The sequence below is a fragment of the Cucurbita pepo genome, chromosome 3, assembly GCF_057944985.1.
Source record: "Cucurbita pepo subsp. pepo isolate OVF chromosome 3, ASM5794498v1, whole genome shotgun sequence".
Classification (NCBI taxonomy): Eukaryota; Viridiplantae; Streptophyta; class Magnoliopsida; order Cucurbitales; family Cucurbitaceae; genus Cucurbita; species Cucurbita pepo.
In genome coordinates, this window is record NC_141800.1 from 14,942,409 (window position 1) to 14,970,032 (window position 27,624).

General features: G+C 38.1%; 5 protein-coding genes and 1 pseudogene across 13 annotated transcripts; 3 read left to right on the forward strand and 3 right to left on the reverse strand.

The window, feature by feature from the left end:
- The first annotated feature begins 595 nt into the window (after positions 1–595).
- LOC111789629 (nuclear transport factor 2B) lies at positions 596–2,525 on the forward strand. Its single transcript, XM_023670261.2, has 2 exons — positions 596–1,036; positions 2,246–2,525. The coding sequence occupies exons 1-2, from the start codon at positions 740–742 to the stop codon at positions 2,318–2,320; spliced, it is 372 nt and encodes a 123-aa protein (XP_023526029.1). The 5' UTR covers positions 596–739; the 3' UTR covers positions 2,321–2,525.
- A 39-nt stretch (positions 2,526–2,564) lies between these two features.
- LOC111789626 (uncharacterized) lies at positions 2,565–3,323 on the reverse strand. Its single transcript, XM_023670259.2, has 2 exons — positions 3,183–3,323; positions 2,565–3,042 (listed from the first exon to the last, which is right to left on the reverse strand). Exons 1-2 carry the CDS (start codon positions 3,321–3,323, stop codon positions 2,683–2,685), a joined length of 501 nt encoding a protein of 166 aa, XP_023526027.2. The 3' UTR covers positions 2,565–2,682.
- Positions 3,324–5,881: 2,558 nt separating this feature from the next.
- Positions 5,882–6,247, reverse strand: LOC147793290 (uncharacterized). The gene has a single exon (XM_087122268.1). It carries the CDS (start codon positions 6,232–6,234, stop codon positions 5,974–5,976), a length of 261 nt encoding a protein of 86 aa, XP_086978394.1. The 5' UTR covers positions 6,235–6,247; the 3' UTR covers positions 5,882–5,973.
- Positions 6,248–7,167: 920 nt separating this feature from the next.
- LOC111789624 (putative aldo-keto reductase 2) lies at positions 7,168–9,959 on the forward strand. Its single transcript, XM_023670257.2, has 4 exons — positions 7,168–7,734; positions 8,724–8,896; positions 8,975–9,077; positions 9,388–9,959. Exons 1-4 carry the CDS (start codon positions 7,318–7,320, stop codon positions 9,727–9,729), a joined length of 1,035 nt encoding a protein of 344 aa, XP_023526025.2. The 5' UTR covers positions 7,168–7,317; the 3' UTR covers positions 9,730–9,959.
- A 207-nt stretch (positions 9,960–10,166) lies between these two features.
- Positions 10,167–12,125, reverse strand: LOC111789620 (putative xyloglucan galactosyltransferase GT12 pseudogene; annotated as a pseudogene).
- A 1,667-nt stretch (positions 12,126–13,792) lies between these two features.
- Positions 13,793–27,177, forward strand: LOC111789616 (phosphoglucan, water dikinase, chloroplastic). Of its 9 annotated transcripts, none has more exons than XM_087122228.1 (21): positions 13,797–13,953; positions 14,031–14,139; positions 14,220–14,483; positions 14,569–16,405; positions 17,328–17,414; positions 17,492–17,623; positions 17,705–17,830; positions 17,951–18,129; positions 20,082–20,166; positions 21,219–21,386; positions 21,474–21,526; positions 21,890–22,098; positions 23,219–23,337; positions 23,592–23,662; positions 23,752–23,869; positions 24,083–24,169; positions 24,313–24,399; positions 24,480–24,556; positions 24,645–24,819; positions 24,931–25,039; positions 26,015–27,177. In XM_087122228.1, the coding sequence occupies exons 3-21, from the start codon at positions 14,254–14,256 to the stop codon at positions 26,902–26,904; spliced, it is 4,839 nt and encodes a 1,612-aa protein (XP_086978354.1). In that variant the 5' UTR covers positions 13,797–13,953; positions 14,031–14,139; positions 14,220–14,253; the 3' UTR covers positions 26,905–27,177. The 9 variants fall into 9 exon arrangements, with proteins under 9 accessions (XP_086978357.1, XP_086978360.1, XP_086978358.1 ...); XM_087122229.1 differs by having other exon boundaries at positions 14,031–14,127; XM_087122231.1 differs by having other exon boundaries at positions 13,793–14,483; positions 14,569–15,064; positions 15,149–16,405.
- The last annotated feature ends 447 nt before the right edge of the window (positions 27,178–27,624 follow it).

Consider the following 27,624-nt stretch of genomic DNA (forward strand, 5'->3'; position numbering starts at 1 on the left):
TTTATTATAATTTTTTTTTCGTAAACATAATAAATTTTTCTTTATGTTCATTCGAACGTTTATGTTTGTAGGGTTAATATGTATGAAATTGATATACGATAGGTCAATGAATATGACGGAATTGGCCACTGAAGATTATAATTGTAAATAGATGACGAAAATCAATGAAACGTGTCCTAAATGTAGCTATCCATATATGTAAACAAGGTGGGAACAAAGACGATGATCATATTCTCAGTCCCGTCCTCGTTCAGTTCATAGGAAAAAACTCTCTTGTTCAGTCCATTCCCTTCAAAGTCTCGTTCTCGTGAGAAAAGTAATATATTCCCGGTCAATATTTCCTTTAGAAATACAACCCGATAGATAGTTTTCGATAGATCGAGGTCGAGCATTATTAATTAGATTCTCAAATACATTGTAACGTTTGAAAAGTGAAGAAAGTTCAAATATTTATAATATTCCAAAGGGCTTTGTCCTTCAAAAGTGGTGGCGTTAGATTTACGCGAATTATATAAATAAAAATAAATCCTTTAAAAAAATCCCCAAATCGGACGATTTTACCCCTCTATATTTGTCGATACTATAAATACCCAATTAACCCTTCCCCTTTTGCGAACCCTCGGCTAACGCTGTCGTCTCCATTTCCTTCTCTGCGAAACTCGGCGTCGTTCCCAAGCGGGGCGGAAGAAAGTGGGTTTTTGTTATCTCTTTCCCAGCGGCGGATTTCAACTTTATCGGAATGGATCCCGACGCGGTGGCTAAGGCATTCGTCGATCATTATTACTCTACCTTTGACGCCAATCGAGCTGGTCTTGCTAATCTCTACCAGGACACTTCTATGTTGACGTTTGAAGGTCAGAAGATCCAAGGCTCGCCGAATATTGTCGCCAAGCTTACTAGCCTCCCCTTCCAGCAGTGTCAGCACTCCGTTAGCACTGTCGATTGCCAGCCTTCCGGCCCCACTGGTGGCATGCTCGTCTTCGTCAGCGGCAATCTTCAACTCGCTGGTGAACAACATGCTCTCAAATTCAGTCAGGTATTGCGTTTTTTTTTAATGAAGATGTTGCTTGATTTGTTTCAGTTTGTTAGCCTGATGTTGGATTTATGGATTGATCTTGGTTGGATCTAGTGTTCTCTTGGAGTTAGCCGATCGATCAGTGTTATTTAGTTGGACTGCTTTGACTGAAATGGTGTTTTGATTCTCTAATTTATGCGTTCGAGCACTTGAATTATCGTTAGGCCTTGTTTAATTTGCGTTGCCTTTGTACGTGTAGATCTAGGGGTTTTCATCGGAATTCTATTTGGTATAGAGGGATAGTGAGAATGTAGATCAAGCTTGAGATACTGATATGCTTGTTTTCTTCTTTTCAATGTATTTGGTATTTGGCGGCTTCAGCATGTCTGAGATTATTTATATTTTTCCATTGGGTTCTTATTTCTGAAAAGAAATATCACGGAACAAGTTCAATTGGCCAGCTTTCTGGTTTACAAGCATGAGCTAAATAGGAAAAAGATGCTTGATTATTTAACTCTAAAATAGTGCTAAACTGCTAACTTGTTTTAAGTTCATGGTTGCTGTTTTATTTACGGGGTCTTCTGAGGTGCTAAGAAAGTTCATCCTGCTGTTATGTTTGAACCCAAATGTATATGCTTGTTACAATTTCCTTGGCTTATTGTGATGATATCTGTGAAGTAATAATCTGTGATCGTTATCTGTAATCTCATTGAGAATTTTGTACATTTAGATATATCATATATCATTTTTGTGGGAATGCAAGAATAATGTTTTTGTATGTTCTTCATTTACTTTTTCTAACTCGAATCCATTTTCAAATTCCACATGGAATGGAATTTATTTTAGAATGATGAATCACAACTGTATTGTTAAAACAAAATATGGAATGATGGTACATATGATGTTATATTTTATATTCTTGGAATAACCATATTAGTGAAAATGTATTGTGTGTAGTGAAATACAAAATAGTTTTCTAATGTTAATAGCCATTGAAAATGTGATGCATAGGCATTTCGATTTTCTTGTTTGTATTATTATGAATCAAATTCAATTATGTTAAAACGTTCTTGGAAGAATTGAGTGAACTCATTGCTAAATTTGAAGATTGAATTACTTTGTGGACAATTTCCTTTCTTGTTGTGGATCAAATTACTTTTAGTTACTTGAGAATTTGTTCTATAGGCTGTACAGTTGTGAGTTCTAAAGTACTTTACTCCGTGCTTTCAGATGTTCCATTTGATGCCAACTCCACAGGGAAGCTTCTATGTGCTGAACGACATATTCCGATTGAACTATGCCTGAAGTTGAGAGTAAACTGTGGTATTGGGAGGCCTGAGATGTCAGGTCATTCAACCAGTTTGTTTATCACCTTTCAGTTTTTTGGACATTTCAAATTGGAACTTGGATTATATTTTATTGTGCTTATGCTTCAATGTGTGCCTATGCAAAGTCGAATTTCTTGATTGTCATTGAGTATTGATGAAATAGATGCTTTCTTCAAATTCAAGTGATTTGCTCATACTACTATATGCTATTATACCCGTCGTAAAAATCGCAACTTTGAACTTCTACAGCATAAAAATTGAAATATGAATGACCAAAAATTACAGACATTGTTATAATGCCTGAAAAATTTCAAACAACTTGGGATCTTGATGATGCTACTACTGGATTTTGTGGTCATTCAAGTGAAAATCTGGTAGGTTCACATGAGGTAAGGCAGGCAATTCAGTAGCTTCAATCTTATGTTGTATTGCTGAAGTTGTGTTTCTTTTCAGAATTCTAGCCAGGGACTTGAATGGGTTACTCAGCCCATCTCTGAGCTTCATAATAAAGGACACCTCAGAAACTTGCCAAGCAACGGTGAGGACAACCATGGCGGAAACAAGGCAGTGAGTTATGAAATTCTGCCTCTTCACTTCTTTTATCTCTTTCATTATCTCCTTCTCTGTTACGTTTTTCTGAATTATTTTATCATCCTGTTGGGAGTGCTTGCGCCGCCCCGGTTCTCTGGTTGATTCCACCTGTTCATGGTAGTGAAGAAGGCCGATTAAAATATTTTGTTATATATGTCGGTTTCTGTGTTCTTCTGAAACAAACTGATCTAATCACAGAGACCAGAGAGAGAGAGAGAGAGAGAGAGTAGAATTGATGAACTGTTAACCTGAGAGAGTAATCGGGAAAGGAATTGCAGATCGTCGCCGCCGTAGCTCCGGTGAGAGGCGGTTCTGTTAGTGTTCTCTTCCATCAACCTTCGAATCGCAAAGCTGATGAGCTCCATCTCCTCCGCCGCGGCTTCCGCCATCCTCTGGTTTTCTTTACCAATTTTATTTTCTGCTTTCCTCCCTCTCTTCTCCATTTCCTCCGGCAACAGAGTCGTATCGTTTTCCTAGTGGAACGTCCTCCAATTGCTCTTTGACACGTGGTGACTCTCGAATGGTTTGTTGTCACTCATTCCTTCTTTGTTTTTTTTATTCATATTTAATATAATTCCTTACTAATTTAGCGTAAAATAATTCATAAACTCTTTTATTTCAATAAATTAAAATTTTACATGAAAATTTAAAATTGCGAACGGTTTTTAAAATTTAAGATTATGATTATAATATTTATTTAAATTTAAATGTAATTTAATGAAATTGGAAGTTTATAATTAAAATGAATAGAAGTTGGTTCATTTATTTTATACTTTTATGTAATTTGTTCATTTATTTTTAATATTTTATGTTGAGTAATAATTACAAATTAAAGAGCTCAATAATCAAAAGAATTCGATATTAGTTGGTCTGTCAATGGGAATGTTGACTACGACACATAAGAAATCAAAAAGTCATAAACTAAAAAGTCAAAAAAGTGAATTTAGACAAGGATTTAAAATTCAAATTTGGCACCTCCTTTGACATATCTACGTCCCTCGCGACACGGTCACGTTACTCATTTATTGTTGACATACCTATATCTCTTGTGACATGGTTACGGTACTCATTCCTCGATGACATACCTACATCTTTTGCAACATGGTCACGCTACTCATTCTTCGCTTTTAAAAGTAAAAACTATCAGTCCCTTTATCTTCATTCACATGGATTCTAGGGAATTTTCCATGAGAACACCCAACATAGAATTATTCCAAACAAATAAATGAAGGTGGATAACGACTTTCAATTCTTTTGACCCTTTCTTAATCATTCGAATGTGGTCTCGGTTTATTCATGTACCCGTCTACTATCCTTGTACATTAGTCATTTTTAAGATAATAGTAACACATTTTCTTTATAAAATTTGTAGGTAATAGTAATTTTTGGTTAGGGAAGTAATTGCTAAAACTCCATTCATTTTGGAACGACCCTTTTTAGCCATTAGACGAGTCGAATAACACTAAATTCAATTAAGACCGAATACAAAATTGTGTTGATTATGGTTTTAAAATTTTAATTTGAAAGTTTTGTTTATGGTTAAATTAATAAAAATAACTCTAAACTTGAAGAAGTTTTAATAATACTCATAAATTTCTAAAAAATTCTTATACTGTTGTTGGATGAAACATCTTGTTTCAAAAATACCTTTGAACTTTTAATAGTATTTCAAAAATACCTAGAATATTTTTAAAGAATTCAACATTTCCTAGTCAAAAGTAACATTAACACAATTTACCCGTCAGGCTGTCAATATATCAATATATTGTGAAAATTTATAAAATTACGTTGACCATAAAAACATAATGGGTTAAATTAAATCCCCCACTTTATAATTAAAATAAATAATGACAAATTGCATTACATCATTTATGTACTTTAAAAATTAAATATCTAAAATTTTAATATAATTAAATTAAATGAATGAGACATTAGCAAAAATAATAATTTTTTGGTTTTTAGAATATAATAAGTTTTAGGTTTACATTATTTATTTTAATATTAAAATTATCAAATTTCATTTTCACATTTATTTATTGAAAGAAAAAACAATTAATTTCATTAAATTATTGCTAGAAATACCAATTAAATAGCATAAAAATCTACCCACCTGCAATACTTTAAATAATTAATTTGATAAATGAATAACTTGGTCTATGTCTATCCTTTGACCTAATTTTATTATCTTTCACTCAATTATTGAACAATTAAATTAAAATAAATTTAAAAAAATTGGAATGAAAGAAACTGCCCACGAGAGAGGACCAAAGTAGAAGCGTTCATATGACCTAATAACGTGACCAATCCAGACTACCTAACTCAAACCATAAACGTTTGGTTGTGTTAGATCTTTTTCGAGTTGGGTTAGGTTGAATTTTTGAAAAATTGAAAAATTCGGGTCGCGGGTTAACCTTTTTTTGGTCGGGTCAACCCGAAAATAGAGTTACAATCCTATACTACTTTTAAAATTATTATGAATATTAAGAATGTTTGACATGTTAGTGATGCGTTGTGACCCATAAATATTTGATATTTGAATTTTATGAGATTTTAGTTATTAATATAAGTATAACTAGATAGAATTTTTTAAAATAAAATAATAATAATAATAAAAAATAGTATGATAACCCAACCCAATCACGAAGGGTTGGAGTCTGAACTCTATTCGAGTGGTTCAGGTCACCAACCCAACCCAACCAACCCAGCCAACCCAACTCAATACGGGTTGCTCGGGTCAAGTACCCAACCAACTGAAATAGATTTCTCCATCTCAATCCAACCCATATACACCCCTAAAACGAAGTATCGAGAGGATCGAGAACGTTGAAAAGACAGTATCATAACGCAAACAAACATAATCCCACCACGAGCAACAGTGAGAAAAACCAACGATACATACATTAAAACGACAACATCTTCATCAACACAGTCATTTTAAAATGAAACGAAAAGAGAATCCACACGAACTTAGATCGAAAAGACGGGTAACGACAGAAAATGAGAATCAAAACCTGAAAAGAGGGTGAAAAGGAAGCCCTATCAGATGTAGATATGGAGGTGGAGGACGAGGGTGAAGAGGCAGAAGAGGGCGAAGAAGATGAGGGAGTGAAGGAAAATGGAGGTGGCGCTGGTTTCAAAATTTCCGAACTCAATGAACTTTTCAGCGCCATGGACCTGAACCACCAGCCCTGGAGATAGCAGAATGAACAGAACCACGGCTACAACCACCGGACCCCAATCCGCCATTTTTGCTTCTTTTCCTCTGCTTTCCCTACCCCCCTTCTTTTTATTTGGCCCCATCTACAAAACATGACAAAATCTTCCATTTTTTTAAAAATTATTTTTATTGTTTAAAAGACCGATCACAACTTGAAATGAATTTACTTTTTGGGTCGGTTTTTTAATTACGATTCGAGTCAACTAGCTGGTCTTGTTTGGGGACCGAGTGACGGGTAAGTAGCGATATTTAGAGTGGAAGATAAGGAAACACTTGAAAACGAAAGATTTGTAAAAGTATTTAGAGAATTGTATTATTGGAGTAAGAAATATGCGTATGATTTGGTTTATTAGACGTGTTTATACGGCTAAACACGTAATACTAATGAGTTTAACGACCCGACTAAAAGTTTCTTTATAATTAGTACATTTGGAATGAAAACTTTTTAGCTACTAAACGAGCCGTATAATAAGCTTCATTATATAGTCAGAATGTTGGATCTCGAAGTCGGTGGCTATGAAGTCACAAAGAAAAAAACATTCTTTATAAAAATATGGAAACTTATCCGTAGGAGACAAGTTTTAAAAATCTGGAGGGAAAGACAATATTTGGTACAAGTGGGCTTATGCCCGTTACAACTACATTAGTACACTGTTTCAAAAATACCCATAAATTTTTAAAAATAATGTTAAAAGGATATTTTTAAAATAAATTATTAATTATTGGGAATTTTTGAAAATTAAAAAAAAAAAAATATATATATATATATATATATATGAAACATAAGAGTATTTTTTATGATTTAATGTGTCATTAAATTAAGATTAATAATTAAAAAAAAGGCATGAATGTAATTATATGCATATAATAAATGTTTTAACTTATTTAAAAAATATGAATATTTATTTTTTTAGTTTAAATATATATTTTGTAATTTTATTTCTTTTTATAATATTTCCCTAAAATTAGAAGCTTCTTATTTGGGTCGGCTTTGATATTTTAAATTTGATGGCCGGCAGGAAAAGGCAAAACGCGACTGCACCATCGAAGCATCAACCACCAACCCCCACTGCTATAAGTGTGGCTCAAACTCAGCCATTTATGTTCTGCTCCCTCACCTCCGACCACTTCTCTTCCCTCCGGCGACCTCATTCATCCGCACAAAAATGGCTTCTCAAGTTCCTAGAATCAAGCTCGGATCTCAAGGCCTCGAAGTGTCCGCACAGGGCCTCGGCTGCATGGGCATGTCCGCCTTCTACGGCCCCCCCAAGCCTGATTCCGACATGATTGCTTTAATCCACCATGCCGTCGAACGCGGCATCACTCACCTCGATACTTCCGACGTCTATGGCCCATTCACCAACGAAATCCTCGTTGGAAAGGCTCTCAAGGGCGGCGTCAGAGATAAGGTTGAATTGGCCACCAAATTCGGTATTAGTTTTGCTGATGGCAAGAGGGAGATACGCGGAGATCCGGCCTATGTAAGAGCCGCTTGCGAGGCCAGTTTGAAGCGCCTCGATGTCGATTGCATCGATCTCTATTACCAGCATCGGATTGACACGAGGGTTCCCATTGAAGTCACGGTTTGTTGCTTCTTCCTTCTACTCTGTTGCTGCTATGTTGTTTGGATTTGTATGATGAATCGTGTTGGTGTGAGTGGAGTATAACTAGTTCCTCTGGATTTGAATTGATTTTGCTCGCTTTCTATTATATACTGCGTTTTGGCATATTTTTCAGTAGGGGACTGGGACCTAATGTTAGGTGAAAGTACTTTGACTTCTATATCTTGATTTGGAAATGAAACCCCACATTTGCCCTACATTTCTATCTCGAATTTGAAGGAGATCAAACACTCCTTCCCATCTCCAGAGGTAATATTAATTGATAATGGATAAAACCTCTGATCTTTCGAAGGCCTTCTCTTTCTTCCCAACCAATGTCAACCCAACTGCAAAGAGATCTTAGGGTTTTCCTTTCCAACGTTTTCAATTTAATTTCTTGAATCATTACAATATCCGGACATTGCTTCTTGATAACACGTCCAAATTGATTTTCATTTATTTACGAGCAAACTGTGAGGAAGGATGTTCTTTTCACATTCATCTCTACTGCACATCAAGCAGCTGATACACCGAACAGCGCAATGTGGAACTGAATTTCTTATATCAATGTCCTAACTCACGTCATCATCTGGTTATTCATTTGAGGGGATGTACTCTAACTAAGCTGTTCTAGTTAGTTCTGGTTAGTTAAGTTTTAAACAACTTAAGTGTAAGATCCCACATCGGTTGGAGAGGGGAACGAAACATTCCTTAGAAGGGTGTGGAAACCTCTCCCTAGCAGACACATTTTAAAATCTTGAGAGGAACCTCGGAGGGGGAAAGCCCAAAAAGGATAATATCGACTAGCGGTGGGCTTGAGCTGTTACATTAAGTGAGCTGTTAATTGCACTGATGAGCATAAATTTGTGTACAATTTATGTTTGAATGTGTAACAATTTTTACAAGTTGAGGAAGTTTTTCAGTCTTTCAACTTCTCATGATGACGTTTTCCCCCTTTTGTCTATGGAAAGATTGGAGAACTTAAGAAATTGGTGGAAGAAGGTAAACTGAAATATATAGGTCTATCTGAGGCTTCAGCTTCCACAATCAGAAGGGCACATGCTGTTCATCCAATAACAGCTGTGCAGCTTGAGTGGTCTTTGTGGTCAAGAGATGTTGAAGAAGAGATCATTCCTACTTGCAGGTGAGGATTTATTAATGCCAGTATCCACCTTTGTTAGATTGATTGTTGACTTCAATATTATTCTTTCAATTGTCAAAGGGAACTTGGCATTGGAATTGTGGCATACAGCCCTCTTGGACGAGGTTTCTTCTCATCTGGGCCCAAGCTTGTTGAAGGTCTCCAAAATAATGATTTCCGGAAGGTTTGCATCTAAATAGTAAATTGACTTTCATTTTATTTGAACGAATTTTAGGATCGTTTATGCAATATAAGTTAAGATCATATAATTTTAAAGATTATCAAACTATTACATCAAGTTTTAATGGTTTGTCACTTGAATTCTCGGTAGATATTGATTTCTAAAGTCTTTCTATTTTGTTTGTTCCCTTTTCACCTTACATCGAACGCTGAAGCTTAAATGTCAGGAACATGCTCTTCGGGTTAACTTCCAAGCTCAAGTTACTGAGATTCTGTTTCAATTGTCATTATTATTGTTTCTTTTTGCTGTATAGCATTTGCCACGGTTCCAAGGCGAAAATCTCGAGCACAATAGAACTGTATTTGAGAAGGTTAGCGCAATAGCAGAAAGAAAAGGGTGCACCTCATCGCAGCTGGCTCTGGCCTGGGTTCACCACCAAGGGAACGATGTGTGTCCAATTCCCGGAACAACTAAGATTGAAAATCTCAACCAGAACATTGGAGCTTTATCCGTTAAACTCACACCTGAAGAACTGGCCGAGCTCGAAGGCCTTGCTTCAGCTGATGCAGTCAAAGGCGATCGATATTCAAGCTCCCTGGCGACATGGAAGGACTCTGAGACACCACCCTTCTCTTCATGGAAAGCCTCTATCTAAGCTGCTTGGCATGGTATGGGCTTGTCATTGTGTTTTCAGAGTCTGCTGTCTGTGTGTTCTGTTATCGTTTTTCAATAAAAAGAATGTTTACCACCATCTTTTATTCAGCTGAAAGTTGACCAAAACGCCATGATTTGTCAACTGTCACTGGGACGATGGTCTTGTGTGTACTGTACTCGAACATGAGAAATGTTTATGACAATTGAGTTTTAGCTTGGGATTAGTAGAAAGTTTGGTACATTCTTGGGAATCAATCAGAAAATGGTGTGACCTAGTAGGGATGCAAGTCGAACCCACATATTCATCGAAGAACGGTTAAAATACTTTTAGATTAAGTTCATACAAGAATCAAAGACAAATTGAGAAAGATACCACCAAGAATCTCTCACAAACAAGCAATAGAACACCAGAAAAGTTGAACCAAAGGCATCATAATATCAAAACATCAGGAACTGATATCATAATTGCCATGTCTGTTTCATGTAAACCCAACCATTTCAAACTTTTTCAAGTTGATATCAGAAAAACCAACGCTAGGATCTTTACCTTCCTCAATCACCTTCCTTACCCTCTTCACTCTCTCAAGAATCCTTTTAACTGCAACATCAAAACCATCCTCAAAACGCTCTAATCTCGATCTGGGGTCTGCATAAATCACCCTAGGAATCATTTTAACCACCTCTTCTCTCATCTCCAAGATTTTCTTGCTTGAAATTCTCTCCAAAACCTCACTAACATTCACCTCTTTTGCTTTGATCTTGTTTGAAGGAATGAAAACAGAGTATCTCTGGTGATCCTTTGGAAAGTACCAATTGTACTGTCCATAAGCAGTCCCTGGGTGAAATAAAACAGGTATACACCCTGCTAAAATGGCATCAAACATTGATCTTCTTGTAAAGGAATCCCCTGGTGGCTGCAAGCAGAAAACAGAGCTCATAAACGTGTTCATTACTGTAGCAGGGTCACTACATTTATTCTCTCCAGAGATACAGGCTAAAAAGAAGCAGTTCTTTGAAGCTTTGCACTGGTTTATGAGCTCCCCTCTAATGGAGGTTTCTTGTTTTGGCCTTGTTCCTCCGACAAAGGAGAAAAGGAATGGTCTTTTCTGTGTTGTAACCTTCCTCTGCCAGTCTATGATTTGGGAGTCCCTTGAAGGGTGGAAATCAGTGGGATATGGGATTGCTATATCATTGTTCCAATACGCTGTTTCTATTGTCAGCATCGTCGTGTTGTTGAGTTCTGGTAAGAACATGAGTTTTGAGCCCCAATCCGAGTCATTTTCGTCGTGTCTTCTGTAATCCCAAGCGATTCTTCCACCAATCAAGAAATGGTCTCTGCCCCACATGGCTTTCCACTCTGGTCTTTGTGATAGCCATTTAGCCAATTCAATTGGCCCTTTGTCCCTTACAGAGATATTGAATCCCCATAGATAAGGTCCAACATCAAGGCCTGCATAGAATGGCACAAAAATTGCTGCTGCTTTAGAGGAATCCTTTGTTAAGCACTTATATTGCTTCATTCTGTGATGAAAAATGACTTCCAAGGAGAATTGGCTGGTGTAAAACCAGCCTTTGTTAGTCAAATCTTGCAGGGAATTGTTCTGAACTTCTGGGCCTAATCCCACGTTATGCCACACAAATTTGCAAACTTCAGACCATTTCATATGAGGTAATTTGCAGTTCTGTACCAAATCTTCATTGAATTTCTTGGGAAGATTATGAATGTAAATGAATTTCCCTTGGCATGATGAGTCCTCTGCTTTGGCTTTTCTGGTTCTTCCTCTGCCATGAACAGCTCTTTTTCTTGATCTTTTGGCTGGATGAGTAAAGGAAGAGGAGCTGTTATGAGTTTTTATTGGTTTTTGGTCAATGGAGGAGCTCGAAATCAGAGCTTTAATGGCTTCTTCTGTTGGTTTTTGATCAATGCAGGGGTTGGGTGATGAAGAAATGAATGAGGAATTAGGGAAGTCATTGGTTAAGAAGGTGGCTTCCTTTGTTCTTGATTCATACAAGGCAGAGTAATCAAAGAAGACAAATAAAGAGCATAAAATGAAGGAGATTAGTGCAACAGAAGAGATTGGATTAGTGCATTTTGGAACTATGATCTTCATTGTTCATCTGTTCTCAACGGAATCGTAACATACGTACTTACGAGCACTTACGAGCACAAGACAACTCTTGAACAAAATCACAACTTCGAGAGAGGGACGCCTCCTTCGAACGAGTTCAGTAAAATAGCTTCAAGCTTCAGGAGAAATGGCAGATTTCTACAGAGTCGTAATACGGTATAGGAAGACAGACGTCAAGCAACGATAACTATAGCGATCCTATGATAACGAACGTCGAAGAGGGATCTCTTTTATAGTAAGGAAGAAGAGAATCTGCTAGAAAAGACTGCAACAAGAAGGAATGAAAAGGGTTATTTTTATTTTATTTGTTGTTCAAAGGGAGGAAGTGAATAAAGCCATACAAGGCAAAATATTTAGGTCCTAAAATGAACATTCTAAACATATCCGTCCAATTATTTCTTCTTTCCTTTTTAATTCGATTGCTCGACAAACTTCCTTAAAATCGAATCATTATAGATTTAGTATCAATCGTAATATCTGAAAAGTTTCGGGTTTGTTTCGTTTCGATTTTATCATATCTTAAAATATATGTTAGTGTTATGCTTTTCGATTCTCATTATTAATTTATTTAATGTTTAGTTCAATAACATCTGCGACCACGGTGGTCGAAAATATATGTCTTAATTGTCTGGGTCAAGTTTGAATTAACACCGTTAATTATTTTTAATAAATGATTTATGAGGTTTTCAGCTTTATAATATTTCAATATTGTAGCTCGAGATTAACTAGTTAAATTTTGTTCAAATTGATACTGAAAACGAGTAATTTAGAAATAAAATGAGATATACCATTAAAAAATAAAATATTTTAAATGTTAGACTCGGAAAAGATTATATTTTATTTGGAAATAAATAACTAAAATATTTTAAGAATGGTAAAAAATTTTGTTTTTTTCTTTTTTAAATGTTAAAAATGCAAAGAAAATTAGGATGCTCGTTAAATAGAGGAATCCTTTTAATTTCGTAATGGTTTATTTTAAAGTCCGTCCATCACTCGTTTATCATAACAAAAAAAAGTGGGATCGTTGACTTTAGAGAAGTAAGCGAACGATCATCAGTAAGCTGCTTCAATATCGGCACCATTCTTTATCTATCGTAGAAGAAGATGAAAGTGAACTCTTTTCGTGAGTAATATGTATATTTACTTATTTTCTTAGGATTAGAGGTTCAAATCTTCTTACCCGACTTGTTGTACTCGTAAGTATATTATTTATTATCATCAATTAGGGAAACTAAATCTCACCGTCCAACACTCATCCAAGAACCTATCACAACTTACTACTGAACTCGGGAAAATGTAGCTCTATCTACCCAATTAAACTTCTAGGGTCGAAGAACGATCCTAACTCGTTTACTCGTATACTAAGCAAGTCAATTATCTTAACAAAGTCTCAATAAAACACGATAGAATAGTCAAATGTCAACTTATTTTACTAGCTCATTCATGTTTATCCAAGTCAACCATACAAGCATGTTTACATAAGGAATCCGAAATGGATACTTACAATGTTCGAGAAGTTTTAGGTCTCAGATCTCCTCCTTCCTCCCGCTCAATTTCCTCCGATTTTCTCAATTAGTTCCTAAACAGCCCATCGTGCAGGCCTCCTGCTGAGCCCGCTATGCCAAAAGAGAGAGAAATCCCATTACTCTCTTTCCTTTTTTTCGCCTTCATGCTGCCACAAGGGAGGGACATGGAGACGGAAAAAAGGGGATCCTATCAACTTGTTCCGACCTACGATAATAAGCTCATAAGCTTAGTCTTACTTCATTGTCGAGAAACAAAAGAAGACTTTCATCTCCAAGTTTAGTTCAGATGTAGCTCGATTCTTTTTGGGTGTGATGCAGTGTTGTCAACCGAAAAAAAAAAAAAAAAAATAAAAAAGGTCCAAAAGTCGTTTTTTTCCCCTTTTCTAAATCAGTATATCGTGTCAAAAATTTCTGGAAGGCTGCGGATTGATTTTGCGGTTCATAGCTCTTTCATCATCCGCTCCAGAAGGAAAAACAACGTCTAAGCACATGCGTCGCCTCAGACAAAGAGTGGACGGATTGGGATTTTGGGAAGCGTCTTTTCGCCTTTGGCTTCTAGCTCTGTCTTCTGTATGCTTATTGCCTTGTCTTTTATATGAAAAAAATTGTATAATTATCATCAGTTTCGTAATTCTTGTTAAATTCAGTGGCTAAGGTGCGATTCATTGCCACATTCAATCTGGAGATTGATTGATTGATTGCCTCATAATTATAAAATATCTTCCATCCATTGCGAACTCGGAAGTACAATCTCGAGTTAACTCACTTTCTCTATCTCTGTTTCTGTTCTTTCTCGCTTGAAGCAATTAACTATGTTGAGTTGGGAATGCCTGCAGTGATACCAGTGGCACTTCGCTCCTTGGAGGAATAATGGGTTCTATTCGCGCTCCGCATTGTTCTATAACTTCTTCGCATATTCATTTGTGTAATAGGTTCCCACTCCCACGTACTTTGAATTGCCACCACCATCACCAGCTGCAGTGCCGTAAAAACCCTTTTCATTTGACTATTTTTTCCGAACCTGGGTGTCTTTCTTCTTTTTGTAATCATAGCAGGCAGGTCGTCTGTGGGGCTTCCTCTGCTTCTCAAGGAACTATCAGGTTAAGTGGACTATCTTTTGAGGTGTTCTTTTATTGCTTCACCCGATTAATGCGATGATCACGAAATGGTGTTGGTTTTTAACAGGGAAGATGTAGAGCAAAAGATGACTGGGGAACTGGGAAGTGGCGGGAAGGTTCTTCTGAAGGTGAGGTTGGCTCACCAAGTTGAATTTGGGGAGTCTGTAGCAATTCTAGGGTCATCTGAAGAATTGGGCTCTTGGAAGAATTGTGTTCTTCTGAATTGGAGTGAGGATGGGTGGGTTTGCGATCTAGAGCTTAGAGGGGATGAGCAAGTCCAGTTCAAGTTCGTCATTGTGGGAAAGGATGGGAGTGTGTTGTGGGAATCTGGAGATAACCGGGTTCTCCATCTGCCTAAGATAGGGAAATTTAGCTCAGTTTATCAATGGAATCAAACTGGTGAGGCTGTTGAAATGTTGCCTTTGGATGTTGAAGAGGTTAGTGAAGAAGATGAAATATTGCCTTTGGACGTAGAGGAGGTTAGTGAAGGAGATAAAATGTTGGCTTTGGATGTAGAGGAGGTTAGTGAAGAAGATGAAATGTTGCCTTTGGATGTAGAGGAGGTTAGTGAAGAAGATGAAATGTTGCCTTTGGACGTAGAGGAGGTTAGTGGAGGAGATGAGATGTTGGCTTTGAATGTAGAAGAGGTTAGTGAAGGAGATAAAATGTTGGCTTTGGGTGTCGAGGAGGTTAGTGAAGGAGATAAAATGTTGCCTTTGGGTGTCGAGGAGGTTAGTGGAGGAGATAAAAGGTTGGCTTTGGGTGTCGAGGAGGTTAGTGAAGGAGATAAAATGTTGGCTTTGGATGTACAGGAGGTTAGTGAAGGAGATAAAAGGTTGGCTTTGGATGTACAGGAGGTTAGTGAAGGAGATAAAATGTTGGCTTTGGATGTACAGGAGGTTAGTGAAGGAGATAAAATGTTGGCTTTGGATGTACAGGAGGTTAGTGAAGGAGATCAAATGTTGGCTTTGGATGTAGAGGAGGTTAGTGAAGGAGATAAAATGTTGGCTTTGGATGTACAGGAGGTTAGCGAAGGAGATAAAACGTTGGCTTTGGATGTAGAGGAGGTTAGTGAAGGAGATCAAATGTTGGCTTTGGATGTACAGGAGGTTAGCGAAGGAGATAAAATGTTGGCTTTGGGTGTCGAGGAGGTTAGTGAAGGAGATAAAATGTTGGCTTTGGGTGTCGAGGAGGTTAGTGAAGGAGATAAAATGTTGGCTTTGGGTGTCGAGGAGGTTAGTGGAGGAGATAAAATGTTGCCTTTGGGTGTCGAGGAGGTTAGCGAAGGAGATAAAAGGTTGCCTTTGGATGTAGAGGAGGTTAGTGAAGGAGATAAAATGTTGCCTTTGGATGTAGAGAAGGTTAGTGAAGGAGATGAAATGTTGCCCCTGAAAGCAGAAGAGATTAATGGGGATGGAACGTCTCCTTTGGATGCAAAGGATTTCACTGAAGGAAATGAAACATCGCCTTCGGATGCAAAGGAGATTGCTGAAGGAGATACAACCTTGCCTTCAGATACAATGGAGATCGCTGAAGGAGAAACAACCTTGCCTTCGGATGCAAAGGATATTAATGAAGGAGAAGAAACTTTGTCTTTTGATTCAAAGGGAATCGAAGAAGGAAATGAAACGTTGCCACTGGATGCAAAAGAGGTCAACAAAGGAGATGAAATGTTCCCTTTTAATGTGAAGGGGATCAACGAAGGAGATGAAAAGGACAGGGATGTTGAAGCTGGCAATGGGCCTTTGGTAGAAGATGAGGCCAGTCCTTTTGTTGGGCAGTGGAAAGGGAATCTGGTAAACCCCAACCGGGAACCTGAGGGGATTTGGGACACTTCTGGTCTTGAGGGGTTAGCTCTACAGTTGGTAGAAGGAGATAAAAATGCCAGGAATTGGTGGAGAAAGGTATTTTAACAGACCCGTCTTTTTTTCTTCTTTTTATTTCGAGTTCGGCTGATAGATGTGTATGTCTGATGATCTTTATGCCTTTCTTTAGTCTATCTTGTTTTATTTCTTTGAAACCAACCTGGCTTCTAATGTAGTGTTGGATATGTGTCTGTTTACGTGTGTTTAATCAATTACAAAGAATGAGATTCTTACTTGTTAGAGTGCTTATCCTTTAGGCTCTGTAAATACATTAGTTGCTGGTCCTATGTAGGAGCAAAGCCAAGTACAACATCCTTATGAACAACTTGTCAGCCTTGGGTACATTTTTAATGCCTTTATAAGTCATTTGATCTTGTAAGTCATTAGTTTAACTTTTGGGAAGTGTCGTCCGAGTGGTGACTAGATTATTAGGTTTAACTAGTAGGGAGAGTAGTGTGATGGAGATAAGGATGAGCAAGAGCTCACACCGAGTCTAAAGCTCACCCACCGTTGAGTGGCTAAGGTACATATCTGTGCTTAAGAAGAGTGAGCCTTGTTATGTGATTGAAAATGAGATAAGACTATTTAATGCATTTGATAGCTATACTTCCCTTTGTGATTAACACTAATTAGGATGGCTTCTAGTAATTTCAATCGATTTATAGGTAAGTGTCTCTTTCAAAAGAAAAAAGAAGAGAAAAGGTTCGTTTAAGCCGCTGACAGACCAGCTAATTCAGTATACCCAACGAAGAAAATACCACTTTTTACAAGAATAAAACAAAGGATCTTATTAACGAACTTTTAGTTCGTAGTCCGACCCTAATGAAGAGAAAAGAAAGTCATTTGATGTACTTTTGGCCTTTAAAATTTTAGCATGGATCAGAATTCACTATGTACTTCATTTTGACAAAATTATCAAAACCTATCCTCCTGATATATTCTCCAACTTTTACTTGTGCAGCTTGAACTTGTGCGTGAATTATTAGTCGAAAATGTGCACGCTGAGGAGTGCCTGGAGTCATTGATATATTCTGCTATCTACCTTAAGGTTCTCTTCAATATCTTGTTTTAGTAATCATTTTTCTTATTCCGTACTCCTATATTCTCAAGATCGTTCTTGTTTAGTGGATAAATACAGGTCAAATCCCTTGTCTTGAAGATGGGGGTCATCACTGGCCAGATAGGCATGCTGAAACTTCTAGGATTATATTTCGCGAACTAGAACGATCGTTGTCCAGGAAAGATATTTCTCCCCAGGTGGTCTACTTCTACTACTAGCTTCTTTGTTTTGATCTCTTTTTTCATCTAAAACTTGTTTTCTTTTCTTTTCACATTCAGGCATCTCTCATAGTCCGAAAAATTCATCCATGTTTGCCGTCTATTAAATCAGAATTTACTGCATCTGTTCCTTTAACACGTATACGAGATATTGCTCATCAGATCGATATCCCTCATGATCTCAAGGTAATGCTTTGAAGACCTCTCAATGTCAGAGTAAGATAGATTTTTCTTTCGCTAGTGATTCCTATTGGATCATTGGAGAGTACAATTTATATGTTTTTTTACTGAAGTTTCATTTTTCAGGAAGAAATCAAACATACAATACAAAACAAGCTTCATCGCAATGCTGGCCCAGAGGACTTACTTGCCACAGAAGCAATGCTTACAAGGATAACCAAAAACCCTGGAGAATATAGTGAAGTCTTTATAGAGCAGTTCAAAATATTCTACCAAGAATTGAAAGATTTCTTCAATGCTGGGAGGTCAGATAAGGAATCCCATTACTTGCCTTTCTTCATCGCGTTTTTCTTAGATATTTATGTTTGATGTGCTGCATGTACTGTAATATATATATGAAATGTACTAGTTGGCATATTTCTTTTCACTACATGCATTCAAGCTGCTTATATTTCTGTCATCTATGGCTAAAATCGATGCAACCACACCAATTTGATAGGAGTTGGAAAATTTAAATGAAAATAGTATTAAATACTTGAAGAAAATATAGTAAAATATCTAAATAAATTCAAGGAACTTGGAGATCTCCCTCTTTGAGTATAACTCAAGCTTTAACAATTAAACTGTGAGATCCCACGTTGGTTGGGGAGGAGAACGGAGCATTCTTTATAAGGGTGTGGAAACCTCTCCCTAGCAGACGTGTTTTAAAAACCTTGAGAGGAAGCCAAAGGGGAAAGCCCAAAGAAAACAATATCTGCTAGTGGTGGGCTTGGGCCGTTACAAATGGTATCAAAGCTAGACATTCGGGCGATGTGCCAGCAAGGAGGCTGAGCCCCGAAGGGGGGTGAACACGAGGCAGTGTGTCAGCAAGGACGCTGGGCCCCGAAGGGGTGTGGATTGGGGGGTAGTCCCACATCGATTGCAGAAGGGAATGAGCGTTAGAGAGGATGATGGCCCCGAAAGGGGGTGGATTCTGAGATTCCACATCGATTGGGGAGGATAACAATGCATTCTTTATAAGAGTGTGGAAACCTCTCCCTAGCAAATGCATTTTAAAAACCTTAAGGGGAAGCCCATAAGGGAAAGTCCAAAGAGGACAATATCTGCTAGCGGTGGACTTGGGCCATTATATAAATTATTTTTGAAAAACTTTCCCACTTATTGTGGCTTGCATATCTTCCATATCTTCTCCTTATCTCATGGATGTAATAGAGGACAACAATGTATTAGGAAGTTATGTCCAGTAACAATAAAATGAAGCATGTACAGAAATCAGACGATTTTTATTACAGAAAAGCTCAAGAGTGATCCATGCCAAATCTTTGAGATCATATCTTTTATCATCAAGGCGGACTTTCACATTGACAGCCTAAGTAGTAATAAGAACTGTTGTGCCTTTATAAGAATTCACATTATTTTTAGAATGGGGATGGGTATTCACCCCCCTTCTCTATCTCTCTCTTATGCGTTATTGTGATCTTGTATTGATATCAAATGCATGTACACCGTTTTTGGACTGATAGGCTACATCTTCAATGCTCAATTTGTCAAATTAAAACTTGATTAGAAATTATTACAATCCTTGAGAATAGTTCTGTAACGGTCCAAGCACACCGCTAGCAGATATTGTCCTCTTTGGGATTTCCCTTTCGGGCTTCCCCTCAAGGCTTTAAAACACGTATGCTAGGGAAACGTTTCCACACTCTTATAAAGGGTGTTTCGTTCTCCTCCCCAACTAATGTGGGATATCACAATCCACCCCCCTTCAGGGCCCAGTGTCCTCGCTGGCACTCGTTCCTTCTCCAATCGATGTGGGACCCCCACCAAATCCATTCCCTTCGGGGCCCAGCATCCTTACTGGCACACCACCTCGCCTACCCCCCTTCGGGGAACAGCCTCCTCGCTGGCACATCGCCCGGTACCTGGCTCTGATATCATTTGTAACGGCCCAAAGCACACCGCTAGCAAATATTGTCTTCTTTGGGCTTTCCCTTTCGGGCTTCCCCTCAGGCTTTAAAACGTGTCTGCTAGGGAAAGGTTTCCACACCCTTATAAAGGGTATTTCGTTCTCCTCCCTAACCAATGTGGGATATCACAAGTTCAATGTAAAAGTTTTTTCATCTTGGGGTTAAGATGTCTTTTCACTTCTTTAAACAAGTTCGTTGAAATCCTGTAACATGTCTATGCTGAGTCAGTTTATAGTGCAAATCCAATACCAATACTCTTTCTGCAAATGAGAATTTTGTGCTATTTTCAGCCTTGCAGAACAACTTGAATCAATCAAGGAGTCTGTTGATGGACATGGCTTGTCGGCTCTTGCCTACTTCTTGGAGTGCAAAAAGGTGATATTTTGTCTTGTTAAATTTGTTTTTTAATAGGAAACCTAAACATTTAATTCATGGTTAAATTTGTTGATATTAGATGCAATTATTAACTCTTGTTGAAGATACTATCAGTTGGAACATTATCTTCTCATATGCATATGAGCTTTCGTTTCGGCAATTTGCAATTTGGTTCTTGCGGTTCAAGTTTGGTTGCATTTGAGTCCCTGAGTTTTCATACTCGACATTTTAATCCATGAGGCTTAGAAAAACGGTTGAAAAACGGTTGTGGTCCTTGCTTTTAGTTTTACATTATTGTAGCTAATAGAAAGGTGATTAGATTTTTTTTAAAAAATTCTTAAGCCAACGTGACAATTTTAAATTAAAACTTTTCTTCTTTGTATTTTCTCTCTTCCTTTCTATTTCCTTTCTCATCCTCCCCCACAGCCACCAACCTCGTTGTTGCTGTCACCAGTCGTTGCCACCACTCTTTGGTCTGAAATGAGGGAGAGATCCCTCATTTTGGATCAAAGGGAAGCCACCAACCTCGTCGTCACTGTCACCAATCATTGTCACCACTCTTTGATCTGAAATGAGGGAGAGATCCCTCGTTTTGGATCAAAGGGAGGTGGCAATGATGGGTGACATCGACAAGGTTGGTTGAAGTGGAGAGGATGGGAAAGGAAAGAGGAGGACGGGTACGGGAGAGAGAGAAGAGAGAGAAGAGAGAGAAGAGAGAGAAGGAAATTAAAAAAATGGTATCAAAATATTTATTTTTATTTGAGTTTAAAAAATTAAAAGATAATATTTAATAAAGAAAAGTCATGTCAACTTAAGAAAATATAATAAAAGAATATCCAATCAACTTTCTATAGTAATGGGAAGTTGATGGCAGGGACCAAAAAAAAACTAATTTCCCTAACCTTAGGGATCAAAACGTTGGGTTTGAAAACTCAGAAAAATTGTATTTTTTCCATACTTTTCTATTGACATTGTTTCTTGTAATTCAAGGATATTGATGAAAAGGTTCAGATTGGTTAATAGGCCTTGGTCGTATGGTATTTTATTTCCAGAACTTGGATGCTGCAGATGAGTTGGGCAGTTCTTTCCAAAACCAAGGCACTGCCCTGGTTTTCAAAACCATTCAATCATTAAATGCTTTGAGAGAAATACTCATAAGAGGTCTTGAAAGTGGCTTGAGAAATGATGCTTCTGATACACCAATAGCCATGCGACAAAAAGTAAGCTAATTGAAAGTATTTATTTATAAAATCAATCAAGTTAGGATTCAAACAGCTCTTATTTTCCACCCTTTTGTGCAAGTGCAGTGGCGTCTTTGTGAGATCGGGCTTGAGGACTATTTGTTTGTTCTTCTTAGCAGGTACATATTTTTCAGGCTTCCTAGATCCTTTTTTCTTGTCTTTTGTAGTGGCCTATAGTACATGGTGAATTGAATTGCTTGTAAAGAATTTATGTTATAGAGTTCCCTAGGAAATATGTGAAGTGGCGAGCCTGTTTACTACATAACTTATACTCGCTCGACCAGACTTGGAGATAAGGTTGGCCGTAGTTGGAAGAGGCCGTAGAGTCCTACAAATGAAAACTTTTTGTTGATTTAGTCCGATGTTCTCTAACCATCACTATAATTACTTTCGTTCAGTATCACTGGTATATTCTAGATAGAAGGCTAAAAGCTTAAATTTGAGTTATTCAGATGGTCTCAAATTATCACTGATGTTATTAGATTTATAAATGTGATGGAGGCAACAAGGGGTGGTGATATGCTGGTAGAAAATGTGAAGTCAAAGAATGTAAGCTCTTGGAATGAACCACTGGATGCCCTTATTTTTGGTACTCATCAGCTGGGCTTATCTGGTTGGAAGCCAGAAGAGTGCATGGCTATCGTAAATGAGATTCGTGCTTGGAAGGAGAGAGGTCTCGCTGAAAGGGAAGGTAATTGTTGTCTTTAGCATAGCATAAAAAAAGAATGGGTTTCTTCTTTCTGTTTAAAATTAACAAGATCAGAAATGGAGTTATTGTTTCTTGTTGTAAATTGGGAAGGTCTTTTGTATGCACCATGGAAATTACATCCCTTTTGTAAATTTCAATCATGAATGAAATTGTCTCTTATAATATATATATATATATATATATATATATATATATATATATATATATATATATATATATATATATATATATTCGACAAATAAGTACAAAAAAAAAAAAAAAAAAAAAAGTTTTGAACACTTTAGTTTAAGCGTTCCAACAACTGTTGATCATATATCTACACGTGTCTGACGTCATTACTGTGCTTAGCAAATGTGCAATTGTAACAGCCCAAGTCCACTGCTAGCAGATATTGTCCTCTTTGGGCTTTTCCTTTCGGGCTTTACCCTCAAAGTTTTTAAAACGCGTCTGCTAGGGAGAGGTTTCCACACCCTTATAAAGGGTGTTTTGTTCTCCTCCCCAACCGATGTGGGATATCACAATCCACTACCATACAGGGCCTAGCGTCCTCGTTGGCACTTGTTCCTTTCTCCAATCGATGTGGGACCCCCACCAAATGCAACCCTCTTTGGGTCCAGCGTCCTTGTTGGCACACCACCTCGTGTCTACCCCACTTCGAGGAACAACTTCCTGGCTTGCACATCGCTCGGTGTCTAGCTCTGATACCATTTGTAACGGCCCAAGCCCACCGCTATTAGATATTGTCCTCTTTGGGCTTTCACTTTCGGGCTTACCCTCAAGGTTTTTAAAACGCGTCTGCTAGGGAGAGGTTTCCACGCCCTTATAAAGGGTGTTTCATTCTCCTCCCCAACCGATGAGGGATATCACAAGAATGCATATCCAACTAGATTTGTTCAATAAATGTTGGATATGTATTTGTTGTGCTTAACCAAGGTCTAACACACGTCTAACAAATATGGGTCTCCTATTTATATTATGTAGGACTCTTTACCCATATTAAGGTGTTCAAGCTTAGTAGCTCTAAATCAATTGCATTTCTATGACTGACTTGATTTATATGATCAGCTAACCACCTTATGAATTTGTTATTTTTCTTATCAAGGAAGTGAAGATGGCCCAACTATTTGGGGATTGAGGCTTAAGGCTACTCTTGATAGAACTAGGAGGCTGACTGAGGAATATTCTGAAGCGCTTCTTCAAATATTCCCTGAGAAAGTTAAGGTACAAATACATCTGTTTATCATAAACACGACAAGAACTACTTAATGAGATGGTAATGTGCTGAACCATGAACTCAACCAATCTATTTCTGTGTGGTTTTGCGGGCAAAAGTAAATTTATAAATAGCTATAGTTTCTGTGGAATATCCATCCGTTTAAATACAACCTTGGTCTTAGACTGCTGTAGAGGATTATATGGTTCTTCTTGTCTTGTGCATGACGTAACGCAGAATCTGTGATTGGCGTTCATTTCAGATGCTTGGAAAAGCGTTCGGGATCCCTGAAAACAGCGTGAGAACATATACTGAAGCTGAAATTCGTGCTAGGTATAACGGTTTGGGTAATTTTATTCTGTTCTTCTTTATTACCGTTCGTCGACCATGAGTTGATGCTGAAGTCTGTTGGGAAACTCTAGCGTAATTTTTCAGGTATCGAAGCTATGCACGATTCTTTTGAAAGCAATCAGAACCGCACTTGGATCGCAGGGTTGGGATGTTCTTGTGCCAGGATCTGTTGAAGGAACATTTGTTCAGGTGCTCATGTGTTTATTTGTTTCACAAGAATTAAGTATTTGAACTGAAAGGAAGTTTGTAATGAAGTTGAGCGAGGCTCATCACAAACATTACAATCTATCTATCATATTAACACGTTAAAACACACATCTATGCTGGAAATTGCACGTAACTTGTCTAAAGTCGATTTTTTTTTTTACCATTGTGCATCTGTAATTGTGAGTATTTCTTCAGGTTGAGAGGATTGTCCCAGGGTCTCTTCCAACATCCATAGAAGGGCCTGTTATTCTTTTGGTTAACAACGCTGATGGCGATGAAGAGGTTCAAAGCTTATATCCCTTTCGCTCACCCTATTTATGGCGTCGTTATCGTTTTGCACCTCTTTCTTATGATATTGATGGTATTAGAATGCTCCTCCATGAAGGAAAATAAAATAAAATGTTGTTAAAGTTGATGATTTGCAGATAACAGCTGCTGGGAGCAACATAACAGGAGTTGTGCTACTACAGGAACTACCTCATTTATCTCATCTTGGTGTAAGGGCTCGACAAGTAAGTGCAGCCTCTCTAAAATAGTGCCTTTTTCAAACGCTGTTGTACAGTATCAACGACAATGCGTGTCGGCTTTGTAGGAAAAAGTTGTATTTGTTACATATGAGGACGACGAAAGAATTTCTGTTCTGCAGAAACTTCTCGGGAATTTCATGAGGTTGTAAGGTTTTTGGTTCATGTTCTTATTCATGGTGATTGTAGGGTGATGCTTAACGAAGTGTTATGTTTTTTGTTGAGATGTATAGGATGGAAGCATCGGCAACTTCTGTTCATATATATCCTCCATCAGATACAAGCACTGATAACTTTCCTGCCAGAACTGCTCCGGATGAGTATGTGTTTAGTTTTGAAAAGTCCAGTATGCAAGACCCCTTATTACCCGCCTCTGGAGCTCCCTACCCGACTCAGGTGTCGTATAATGTAGACAAATCGGTTCCTCGATGGCATTTGGACGTTGGACACGTCTTCCTTTTTTTCTTGTCTCTGTATATCGATTTTTCTCTAAAGTAGTGATGGTTGAACTTTGTCTAGGGAATTTCTTCTGGAGTGGTACAGCTTGCTGATGCAGATGCTCGAATTGCAGGAGCAAAAGCTGCCGTTTGTGGTCGTTTGGCTTCTTTGGCTGCCATCTCTGATAAAGGTAAATTTTGGATCTAATTTTTTTCCCTTAAATTTGTCTTTGAAGAAACTAGGTTTGAGTTGTAATATTCCACCTCTAATGAACCGGTATGAAGTCCTAACAGAGGCAGCCATGCATATGGAAATTTTCTGTTAATTACATCATGAAAGTATATGAATTTCTTAGAAAAATCCGCACCTGTCCCATTGTAAGATCCTACAACAGTCGGAGGAGGGAATGAAACGTTCCTTAACCTTTCCCTAGCAGACACGTTTTAAAACTTTGAGGGGAAGTTTGGAAGGGAAAGCCCAAAAAGGACAATATCTACTAGCGGAAGGCTTGAGCTATTACAAATGGTATTAGAGTCAGGCACTAGGCGGTGTGCCAACGAGGACACAAGGCCCCCAAGGGGGTGGATTGTGAGATCCCACGTTGGTTGGAGAGAAGAACAAAGCATTTCTTATTAAGGTGTGGAAACCTCCCCCTAGTAGACCTGTTTTAAAACCTCGAGGGAAAGCCTGAAAGGGAAAGTCCAAAAAGGACAATATCTGCTGTGGGCTTGGGCTGTTACAAATGGTACAAAGCCAGACACTTGCGCTTCCAAGGGGTGGATTGTGAGATCCCACATAGGTTGAAGAGGAGAACGAAGCATTCCTTATAAGGGTATGAAAACCTCTCTCTAGTAGACGAATTTTAGAACTTTGAAGGGAAGCCCAAAAAGGAAACCCAAAGAGGGGGAAGCCCAAAAAGGAAAACCCAAAGAGGACAATATCTGCTAGCAATGGGCTTGGGCTTGTACACCCGTAGGCTTAGAGCTTAAAGACTCTCAGAGACATCAAAGGTTTTCCTTATTTGCTCCCCCAAAGATGAAGCGAATGGATTTCTATTCCATTAATTGTCATTTTCGACGCGCTGGGCTAAATTTCATTCCAAACTTATTATTATTTCAATTCCAGCACTTTATTATATTACACATAACCAGACGTTGGTTGGCAGGTTTTACAAGTCTACAAATTCCAGCTGCGTTTCGAGTTCCTGCAGGTGCAGTGATTCCATTTGGTTCTATGGAATTAGCACTCACTCAAACTAATTCCATGGAAAAGTTCATATCTATTTTGGAACAAATCGAAACAGCAAAAGTAGGAGTGGAACTAGATGAACTTTGCAAACAACTCCATGACTTGGTGTCTTCTCTGCAATTGACACAAGACATAATTGATAGTTTAGGGACAATATTTCCTGAAGATGCACGCTTAATCGTCCGTTCGAGTGCGAATCTCGAGGATTTGGCTGGCATGTCAGCTGCTGGACTTTACGAGTCAATTCCAAATGTAAGTTTGAGAGATCCAACTGTTTTTAGAAACGCTGTAAGCGAAGTATGGTCGTCGTTGTACACTCGAAGAGCAGTTCTAAGCAGACGAGCTGCTGGAGTACCTCAGAAGGATGCTTTAATGGCAGTACTGGTACAAGAACTGCTTTCTCCTGAATTATCATTTGTTCTGCACACATACAGCCCAACCATCCAAAATGGCAAGTATGTTGAGGCTGAAATTGCCTGTGGACTTGGCGAAACTCTAGTGTCTGGCGCCCGTGGCACGCCGTGGCGACTTTCGTCCGGGAAGTTTGATGGTTTAGTACAAACACTGGCCTTTGCAAACTTCAGTGAAGAACTAAGAGTTCTTGCTGATGGTCAAATGGCACGTTTTACTGTAGATTACAGCAAAAAGCTATTGTCTATCGACCCGAAATTTCGTAAGCAGCTAGGTCGACGTCTTTGCTCTGTTGGGTATTTCTTGGAATGCAAGTTTGCCTGCCCACAGGACGTCGAAGGCTGCGTCGTCGGGGATGACATTTATATTGTCCAAGCACGCCCGCAACCATTGTAGAACGTTCGATGTTTTTAATGGCCAAGTTCTTGGAGCCAGAGAGATGAAATGGTGAAGTTAGAAAATATGATTCTGTCTAGGCCTAAATGCATATAGTTAATCTTAGTATGGTTTGAGCCGAAGAAGTAATGTCACTCGATCATTATCAAATCGATTACATTATTTCTTTTGTTTGTAAAGATCTCACCAGAGCGCCTTATACAACCAAATAGGCCATAAAGTAGATCGGAATTATTTTCTGCAAGTCCATAAGAAGTGATCTTATTTTTTTCATCGTCTGAGTAGAGACCAAAAGTCTTGAACGACCGATCCAGTAAAATTATGTTCGAGTCAATTATTAATATGATACAAATTTTCATCGTTTGGGTAAATTTCTTAATAGGCCATAAATTATGTTCGAGTCAATTATTAATATGATACAAATAGGACCATTGGTGAAGCCTCTTTTAAAATTTGCATTCAATGCTAAGACAAGCTAGACCCCATAATAGAGAAATTCATTAACTATTTAGGCATAAATACACGAGTCTATTTTATCATTTGAACAATGAACCCTAGTTCTGTAACCTCACGTTTAATCAATAAAAAACTCTGCATAATTTGCGAGAGAACATCTTTCAGCACTCGGGACAAGATTGGTAAGCACACATACCCAACTCGACCATCAAAATTATAGAGCTTGTCGTTTGTTTCTATTATAGTCACGAACTTGTTGCAATC

Excerpts from the sequence above, each read along its gene's own strand:
- LOC111789629 (XM_023670261.2), top strand. The coding sequence starts at position 740 with ATGGATCCCGACGCGGTGGCTAAGGCATTCGTCGATCATTATTACTCT. Across the intron at positions 1,037-2,245 it reads ATGCTCTCAAATTCAGTCAG|ATGTTCCATTTGATGCCAAC; the intron begins GTATTGCGTTTT and ends CCGTGCTTTCAG.
- LOC111789626 (XM_023670259.2), bottom strand. The coding sequence starts at position 3,323 with ATGGCGGAAGCCGCGGCGGAGGAGATGGAGCTCATCAGCTTTGCGATT. Across the intron at positions 3,043-3,182 it reads TTTCCCGATTACTCTCTCAG|GTGGAATCAACCAGAGAACC; the intron begins GTTAACAGTTCA and ends TACCATGAACAG.
- LOC147793290 (XM_087122268.1), bottom strand. The coding sequence starts at position 6,234 with ATGGGGCCAAATAAAAAGAAGGGGGGTAGGGAAAGCAGAGGAAAAGAA.
- LOC111789624 (XM_023670257.2), top strand. The coding sequence starts at position 7,318 with ATGGCTTCTCAAGTTCCTAGAATCAAGCTCGGATCTCAAGGCCTCGAA. Across the intron at positions 7,735-8,723 it reads GGGTTCCCATTGAAGTCACG|ATTGGAGAACTTAAGAAATT; the intron begins GTTTGTTGCTTC and ends GTCTATGGAAAG. Across the intron at positions 8,897-8,974 it reads GAGATCATTCCTACTTGCAG|GGAACTTGGCATTGGAATTG; the intron begins GTGAGGATTTAT and ends CAATTGTCAAAG.
- LOC111789616 (XM_087122227.1), top strand. The coding sequence starts at position 14,254 with ATGGGTTCTATTCGCGCTCCGCATTGTTCTATAACTTCTTCGCATATT. Across the intron at positions 18,130-20,081 it reads GATTTCTTCAATGCTGGGAG|CCTTGCAGAACAACTTGAAT; the intron begins GTCAGATAAGGA and ends TGCTATTTTCAG. Across the intron at positions 21,387-21,473 it reads CAATAGCCATGCGACAAAAA|TGGCGTCTTTGTGAGATCGG; the intron begins GTAAGCTAATTG and ends GTGCAAGTGCAG.